Source organism: Nicotiana sylvestris, chromosome 5 (genome assembly GCF_000393655.2).
Source record: "Nicotiana sylvestris chromosome 5, ASM39365v2, whole genome shotgun sequence".
NCBI lineage: Eukaryota > Viridiplantae > Streptophyta > Magnoliopsida > Solanales > Solanaceae > Nicotiana > Nicotiana sylvestris.
In genome coordinates, this window is record NC_091061.1 from 24,895,227 (window position 1) to 24,905,072 (window position 9,846).

Below are 9,846 nucleotides of genomic sequence, written 5' to 3' on the forward strand. Positions count from 1 at the left end.
TAAACACACAGCAGCAACACGAAGAATATTTAATTAAATTCAATTTCATACCAAGGTAAAAAGGTATTTCTAACCTAGCATGCTACACATAATCCAAATAAGGCAGTTTGAGCAAGTAAACAATTAAGTCAATTAGTCATGCTTCCCTAAGCTAACAGTAGGCTTAAATTGCAAGTAGTATAAACAGGAAAGGAAACACACTTAAAGTTACTTAATGAAAACAAGATTTTCAACAATTAGCACAAATACGCACTCGTCACCTCACGTACAAGGCATTTAACAAATCAACAATACCAAATCCTAAGGGGAGTTCCCCCACACAAGGTTAGGCAAGCCACTTACCTCGAACCGGCTCAAAATCAACCCGAAACTACATTCTTGCCACGAGTACTCGACTCCAAATGGCTCAAATCTATTCAATTCAATTGCATAATGTAAATATAACTTCAAGTAACTGACACCATCAATACATTCTAAGCTAATACAAAAAATTAGGTAAAATGACCAAAATGGCCCCGGGCCCACATCCCGGAATCGAGTAAAATTTACAAATTCAGAATCCTCATACTCTCACGAGTTCATTTATACCAAATTTATTCCAATCTGACATCAAAATCTCCATCAAAACCCCAAAATTAGGCCTAGGAACGTTTTCAAAGTTTTCACCCCAAATTCGAATTCAAAGGATTAAGTACTGATTCGTAGAAATTAATCAAAACCGAGTAAGAATTACTTACCCAAAATACCCAGGTGAAAATCTCTCTCAAAATCACCAATACGGAGCTCCCAAATCAATTTTCCAAGCTTTTAGACCAAACCCTCGTTCTGCCCCTTTTTCTGAACAGTGAAACCGCATCTGCGACCCTGGGACCGCACCTGCGATCCCGCTTCTGCGTAGACCAAGTCGCACCTGCGACTTTTCATTAAACCCAAGTTTATGCTCCTGCGACTGCCTTTTCGCACCTGCGACAGCCTTTCCGCACCTGTGACTTCTGGAGCCTGGACCAAATTCCGCTTCTGCAGTCACCTAGCCACTTCTGTGGCACCGTACCTGCGGTCCCACACACGCAGGTGCGGTTATGACAGGTTCAGCAATCAGATTTTTGCCTAAGTCCAAAATCAATTTCCGTTAAGCACCCGAAATTCACTCGAGGTCCCCGGGACCTCAACCAAACATGTCAATCAATCCTAAAACATCATCTCAACTTGTTCCAACCTTCGAAATGCTCAAAACAATATCAAAACACCAATTTAACATCGGATTCAAGCCTAAGAACTCCAAAAACTCTCAAATTACGCTTTCAATCAAAAACTCTATCAAACCTCGTCCGAATGACCTGAAATTTTGCACACACGTCACATTCAACACTACGGAACTACTCCAACTTTCGGAATTCCATTCCGACCCTTAGATCAAATTCTCACTATCGAACCGGAAACTTCAAAAATTCAACTTTCGACATATCAAACCTAAATAAGCTACGGACCTCCAAAACACAACCCGAACATGACCCTTAGCCCGAAATCATCCAACGGAGCTAACAGAACCAACGAAATTCCATTCCGAGGTCGTCTTCACACTGCTCTGGCTACGGTCCAAATTCTACAACTTAAACTCTCATTTAGGGACTAAGTGTCTCACGACTCTCCGAAACTCCAAATAAATCATCCAGACAACTCACAATAGCAGAAATAAATACGAGAAAAGCAGTTAATAGGGTATCGGGGCATTAATTCTTAAAATGACCGGCCGAGTCGTTACAGTAAACTCGGCCGAGTATTTGTGTAAAGATTCCAAAAGAAAGAAAAATTTATATCAAAGAATTGTTTTAAGCAGAGGTTGACCCGGGATTTGAAGGTCGCTGGTATACTTTTATATTCAACCAAAATTTGCTTTGTATATATATATATATGTGACGCCACTACTAATATATTACTATTTTGTAAAGATATCCACATGTATACATGGAATTTTGCCAAATTTTTCGGGTTCTAGTTACCCTTTCTTTACACCATATATAGGTCCACCTCTGATTTTAAGTGCAATCCAAGTTAAAAGTGTAAATGAATAAATAAATCCCCTTGCTATCATTCAGTAGAAACTAGAAAGTATCCACAAGGTAAGGCTCTAATGTGCAGCTAACAATTCCGCTAAGAGTATTCAAGATTTAATAAATATATAAAAGAAGTGTTATTTGATGTATATACATCGTATAATTTTCCGACGAGCAATTGACCACCCTACGCATGTTGTATACTTCCGTCCAGCCTATATCCATCGTATAACCAAATACATAAATCCCTATCTAACTAATACAGGATCCATAAGAAGAAAAAGGAAAGAAATAAAATTGAAAGAGACAAAAATATAGCGTCTAGATAGGATTTATTTGTTCAATAATCAACTACAGGAGTTGACTTTCCGACCTTGAACTCTAAATCATTCTCCAAACGGGGTTAAGTTCAAATCCAAACATAAAACTCTTCGGCAATTATTTGATTTCTTTACAACATGATGAGGAACTTGAATTTTATTTTCATTCAACATAGCCCTATGCCTTCTCATATGCCCACCTAAAGCTTGACCTATAGGAAACTCAAGTCCACAAATTGAACACTCATGTGTTTTTGGTTTAGGAGGAGAAGTTGGCAACTGATGATAATTCAATTCCCCCATTAATCTTGGCTTTTTATGACTTGCTCTATGACCTCCGAGAGCTTGGAATGAAGAAAATTGTCTATTGCAAGTTTTGCACTCGAAAACTCGATTAGGAGAGTTGTTGATGTTGTCAAAATGATTTTCTTGGCTAGAAAGAAGCATCAAGTAATTAGCCATGGTTGTTATGGTATCAAGCTCGCTTTCTCTTTCTCTCTTTTTTGGTAAAACCACCATGATTTCATGCAAATGTTTGAGAAAATGATATGTTTTTGTGGGGTTCTTTATTCTTCTTGAATTTGATTGTGGTTGGTTTAACTGGTTTTGGTTGGAAAAGAAAGAATGGAATTGAGGAGGTCATGCCCATAGGGGATTTATAAGGGTTATTAGTCTGGTGGTTTGACTATGCTCTTAGTTGACCTAATTTTGTCATGACCAAATAACACATTTTTTGTGGGATAGATAAGTTATATTTTGTTTGGATTAATTAGTTTATACACACCAATGGCCAAATTTTCTTTATCATGTAGTTACGTTTAACCTGCTTTTTAATTTTTTCTTATATTAAATCAAGAAGGAGAAGAAAATGTTACGGTACTAATGGAGTTTGAACCTTTCACATAAATAATTGAAGGCAGGAGCTCTCCAAGTGAGCTAGTGTATTCAATATTGTTTTTTTTTTGTTTTTTAATTATATCTTTTTCTTTTGTCCTCATAAATACTTTTTAAAAAAAAGAGACTTTTTATTGTTTTAATTATATGGTACTAGTCTAAAGATGAATTATCTAGATGGTAGTAGGTGTAAAAAGATAGAAATTTGCTACTTTGAGTGGTCTTTTGGCCAATTGGAGTAGGCAAGCGTGACGACATAACTTTTCAAATATTACTATTCTCGATAATATTGTTGCCGACTTGCTGCTATCACTAGTACCACTATAACTATATTTTTTTTCCTTTTATTTACCCATGTGAACCTAATGCATACTAATCTTTTTGTTTCTTTTAAAGCTTGCATATGATTCACAAATAAAATACTTGCATACCCATTATCTTATATTATATTATATTATATTATTAACGAACGTGATAAGATAGTTGAAATTTCTTCATCTTTAACTATAGATTTTCGGTTCAAATTTTAAGAATGAATGTTTTTCTAATAAGATGTGCTTTACTGGCTTTTAGGGACGGAGCTAGCAATGATGGTATAGGTTCTGTCGAAATCAGTAAATTTATTTTAAATTTTATATTTGTCTAAAAAATTTATTTAATATGTACAAATTATTAATTTAGAATCAATAACTTAAAAGTGCTAGAATGCCGAATCAATAACTAAGCTCTGCTTGCTTTAGTTAGTCATCCTAACACGAATCTGAATTAGTCAAGCAAGTGTGGATTGTTATCTAAATAAATTGACAACCAAATTGAACTTATAATATTTCTAAAAGTCCTCCCATTTTTTATTTTTCCTGCTTCTACTATTCTTGAATCCATTCTCACCGAAAAACAAAACACGACAGGATTAATACTAAGAGCTTCCAGAAAAGGTCGTGAATTGTATTTGGCCAAGTTTATACCATGTTTGATTGACGGTATAGCTTTATTCCGGAATAAATTTATACTATCAATCAAACATAATATAAATTTCGTACCACACTTTATCTCATCTTATCCAAACATTATCCCGCATACCAAACGACCCCTCATAGCTTCTAGAAGATTCTTTAATTTGGTCGTTACTTTCCACCTGGGTTTCTTTAATTGGAAAAAAAATTATATGTAACTCGACAAGTATTATCAATTGTTACTGAATCATTTGTTGGGGTGGAAAGGACAAGCTGTCATTTATTAATGTCTTTTTGTATCTGTTAATGAACATATTTGACTGCAGTCATTTAATATTGCTCACAGATATGACGAAATATATCTGAGGTTTAGGAGAAAATATTATATCTATAATTAATTATGTATGCTAACGTTACGTGTAATTATACCAGCAAGTTAGTTACCATAGTCTAAACTTATCACAAACTTTTTATCAGTGTAATTTTTTTGCACTATCAGTGCGTATATAGAACTCATTATACTTTATTAAAAAATATGCGTTAAAAATATTAGAAAGATGTGCCAAAGGGATGACATCCAGCCTGAAGTTCAATTTGTCTATAGTATTCAAACTATCTCATGTTAGGTTGAGATAGGATAGCAATATTTATCAAATAGAGTACTTATCTTAAGTCGGCATTTGTGTATATAGAGGATAAGTCTTTCTGAAAGAGATCAATAAATAAAAAAAGAAATATTTTCTCAAATATGAAATATGTATGTCTACATCTGTACCTGTTTGTACTTGTTTGTACAAAGATGGATTACTATAATATTTTTTGGAGTTTACTTTCTTAATGGAACAGTCGTATTATTCTACTACTTATTTTGATAATACTATAAGTACCCAGTTTTATCGAACTACCCGAGTTTGATTCTCACCGGGTGTGAGATACGTAGGCAACCTCCATCGGGTTCAGCCCGCATTTTTCAAGAAAAAAAAGGGAGCATAAAATTTTGCATGTGCATAAAATTTTCGGAAAAAAAAGAGAGCCTATTTTGGTAACCTTTTTAGTGTCTTGCCCTCATGTTCCGGCTGTTTTGTCATGACAGCCTTAAAATTTTCCTGAGAAGTGCTGAAGGGTCATTTTTGTAAAAATAGTTACTTTATCCATATTTATTCACCTTTTACCATTTTGCCCTTATGTCTGGCCATTTTTGTCGAAGCAGCTTTAAACCTTTCCGGAAGTACCGAATGACTGTTGTCGCAAAAATAGCCATTTTATCTAGTTTGGTCTGGTTATATTTTCTGAGACATCCTTTGAACCCCTATCGGGAGTGCCGAAAGGCCGTTTTTCGTAGAAACATTATTTATTATTTATTTTATATATTTTTATCATTTTGTTCCTATGGCCGTTTTCGTAATAATAGTCATTCTTCCTGCTTTTATCATCTCAACTTGTGTGTCCGATAATTTCAAAAAATATATATATTATAATAATAAAAAAATAGATCGAGTCCTAAATTGACCAAAAAAAAGAGAAAAAAAGAATGATCATAATTTGCGTAGAGTTTAGGTAAGTCCTAACCCCTTTTATCTTATTCTTAGGATCACCATGAGTTCTCTACAAAGAAGCGGTCAGAAAAGGGTAAGGGACGAGACACCTCCTATGTTCTTGATCAGATATAAGACCCTGAGTAGTCTCTGTAATTGGTGGGATAGTTTTGCTACATGGGAACGGAATCGAGTATTTAAGCACCTCAAGTTCCTCACAAACATCATGGGAATTAATCCTGACATAGATTTAATCGAGGCTCTAGTGGGTTTTTGGAACCCCGCGAACAATGTCTTCAGGTTCAAAGATTGTGAAATGACGCCCACATTGGAAGAATTAGGTGGGTTCACCGGATTGGGGAGAGACTTTCGTGGGAAAATGCCTGCTGCTCCGAGAAAAGTTGGTGTAAACAACTTTTTAAAGAAGTTATGCCTCCATTGAATTCCAATGGTTTGCTGAAACGAAGGTTGCATTTTGTTGGAATATCTTTATGACAAATTTGGGGACGAGAAAGGGTTTGAGAACTTCTCGGACACAGAATTCGTCAACCAGTTGAGTTATGACGCTTGGAGGGAGTTGAGAATCTTCGCGCTCATGATATCATTTCTAGGAATCAGGGTCTTTCAAGAGTGTGGTGGGCGCATCAGAATTCAATTGGTTGCGGTAGTCTCGTATTTGCAAAGTAGCGAGGATCATACCATTCTTCCCATGATTTTGAGAGATATTTTTCGGGCTTTGACCCGTTGTCAAGAAGGTGAAAATTACTTCGAGGGATGCAACATTCTGCTGTAGATGTGGTTCATAAAGCACTTTTATCATCATCCAATAGTAGTAAATTTCAATGATAATTGGCTGAATTACATTGGATGTCACCCAGACAGAGCTGCGAGTTGTAATCTTTTAGATGGGGTGAGGGCTTGGCGGATATTACTTGGTTCATTGAGTGCTGATAGAATCACTTGGAACTATTACTGGTTCCCTTCTGCTAAGGTCATGCATATGTCAATGTATTGCCCGTTCTTCATACCCATGGGTTTCAGAGGTTTCCAACCCTACGCGCCTCTATACATCATGTGCCATCTAGGGAGAGAGCAAAAGTGGCCCCCGATTGAGGACATGTGCCCGTTCATGTGGGAATTCAAGGGAGAGGAACCTCCAAGGGAGTCATATGCACAAAAGGTTTGGTTTAGTAGTCGATTTTCTGATTTAGATGAGATGGTAGTTGATCATGAATGTGGGGAGGTAAGCCTCGCATACCTTGAGTGGTTTCACAACCAGGCTATCCCCGAGCAAAGGCCAGAAAGATCCATACGACATGCAGTTGATTGGGAGGAGTTGATCGAAGCCAGAGTTAGAGAAACCAGAAGGGAAGTGGCACAAGAGTTCCAATCTCGTATTGACATTTTACAAGAAGATAAGGGCATTCTAGAGACAGCCATGGACATACAACATGTTGATTTTGAGCGGGAAAAGTCTCAGTGGGCACGAGAGAAGCAAGCACTCAAAGCCTAAATTCGAAAGAAGAACATAGTCACAATCGCTCAGCAACAAGAAGAGAAAGAAGCCCAGTTCAGGGTAGTCCATGATCATGAGCGTAGAGGTTTTTCTCCATTAATCCAAGGTCTAAGGGATCAGATAGGGGGAGATGAGTCAAGCAAGGAGAGCCAGAGCGCGGAGTTTGAAATAGAAAGACACCACTACCAAAATGTGATCAATTAGTTAGAAGCGGAGCCCCTAGAAGTTCGGCGCCAGAAAGATATGGCCTTGGACCCCGATCGTGATGCACTGGATCTAGCTGAGACCCATGGTCAGCAAAATCAAGAGTTGCATGTGGTTCAGGAATACATTAAGGGAAAGATCCTCGAGGTAGCCACATATACCTCAAGAGCATGCAAGAGTTTCCAGGGAATGATGCCAGAGCGGTTTGCAGAAGTATCATTGAACGTTGCTCGTCATATATTTGCAGAATTGGAGAGGATATACCGCAATGTTGGGGGTCAGCCGCAGGAACAAGAGTCTTGATTAAAGTGATGCTGGTGGATTCTACTGTAGAGATCAGAGTCTTCTTTTAGTTATCAGTCCTTTTTCAGTATTCTTTTATTATTTTTGAGTCTGTAAGAGTCTTTTGGTGTTTTGAGTCTTGTTGTTTTGCCTTTTATCCTAAAAAGTTTGTTTGAGTCAGGTTTGGTCTTGTTTATCTTTATGTAATTCTTGCTTTTTGAGTCTTGTATCAAAAAATATTATTATATATATTGAAAATCAATGAAAAAGATTTTGTTTCGAAAATTCAAAAATGAACCAAAAAGATGTTTGTTTTGTAAAAAAAATGGTCATGTACCTGAACTACGTAATGATCTGATTCATGCGGCGACATGATACGTAGGCAACCCACAAAAGGTTCAATCAAATATTTTTTAGTGACTCTAAAGTAAGGGATCAAAATAAGGCGAAGTGAAAAAAAATGGAAAAAAAGAGAGAAGGAAATAACAGTGTCAATAAGCAATAAGCTGATAAGCTGGAATGAAACATGAAGCATTCCAAAAGCATATTAGAGATGGTGATATTTTAGGAGCATAGCATATCTACATGTGATTCCTATATGTAAAATGCTTAATCCTAACATATTTGTTGCCTCTTATATAGTAAGCTTAAGGTGGTTGGTTTGTGGTGAAACTGGCAACACATCACTACTTCACAAGATCTAAGGGAGCGGTGGTAATGGATAACAGCGATGAAATCGAGTTGGTCAGTGATAATCCACAGGGTCAGTCAGTTGAGCAAGAGTCGGAGGAGATAAGAAAATTGAGACAGCAACTGTCAGATGTATATCAAGCTTGGGTTTCTGGTCGACCTTCACCACAGGGTCCCTCAGAGAGAACTTCCACCATACCCCGGGCTACTCAACCACCGCTCTATGCAACGAGCGATCTCATTCTACCACCAGGGTATGTGCCAAACTACAGCCTCCATGCTGCCCCCGGTACCTCTAATATGCGACTTCTAGTCGTACCGGTCAGGAACACCCCTCTCGTCGTGTCTGGCGTACCAGTATATACAATCCCGCCACCACCTCCTATGACGAGGACAAACAATGAGCCACCATCTCATGCTTATGATGGCCAATACTACTCTCCAAATATGGCCTTTTGGGTCTCGACTCCATATAATCAGATTCCTCAGTACGAGTCACCAGTGGAAAATGAAAAACCTGCCACGATGGTTGAGCCAGATGAAATGGTCAGGAAAATGAAAAGTCTTGAACAGAATATAAAGAATATACAGCGACTAAGTGGTCACAAAAGTGTTTCATTCAGTGATCTATACATGTTTCATCACATCCATTTTCCACGAGGGTTCAAGACTCCAAAATTTGAGAAATATGATGGACACGGTGACCCTATCACCCACTTGAAAAGGTACTGCAATCTGCCGAGGGGTGCAGGAGAAAAGGAAGAGCTGCTGATGGCTTACTTTGGGGAAAGCCCTGTGGGGGTAGCTTCCGAATTGTTCATTGACCAAGACATCTCTCATTGGCATGTTTGGGATGACATGGCCCAGGCTTTCATCAAACAATTTCAGTACAACATTGATATCGTGTCGGATCATAATTCCTTGTCCAATATGAAGAAAAAGCTAACTGAAAGTTTTAGGTAGTACGCCATCAAGTGGAGGGAGCAAGCGACTAGAGTTAAGCCACCTATGGATAACCACGAGTTGATCACTGTTTTTCTGGAGGCTCAAGAGCCTGATTACTTTCAGAACATGATGTCCACGATGGGTAGACCTTTTGCAGAAGCAATCAAAATAGGGGAGATGGTTGAAAATGGCCTCAAGACTGGCAGAATTGTAAGTCAAGCTGTTCTCAAAGCCATCACTCAAGCTATCCAAAATGGGTCGGGAGGTTTGGCAAATAGAAAGAAGAGAGATGAAGGGTCCATGATGGCTTCGGGATCTAGGGAAGTTCAAAGAGGGGCATCTCACCCTTATGTGCAAGTTTGGTAGGGGCAATCCAGCTACCCTCAATATTATTATCCCCCGCCAATTCCTCAATACTCTATGGGCCCACCACAATATACAATGTTCAATGCT

The 9,846-nt window shown here is 38.0% G+C and overlaps 1 protein-coding gene across 1 annotated transcript; it reads left to right on the forward strand.

Annotated features, from left to right (window-relative positions):
* Positions 1–8,475: 8,475 nt before the first annotated feature.
* Positions 8,476–9,411, forward strand: LOC138868397 (uncharacterized). Its single transcript, XM_070145949.1, has one exon. The coding sequence runs from the start codon at positions 8,476–8,478 to the stop codon at positions 9,409–9,411; it is 936 nt and encodes a 311-aa protein (XP_070002050.1).
* Positions 9,412–9,846: the final 435 nt, after the last annotated feature.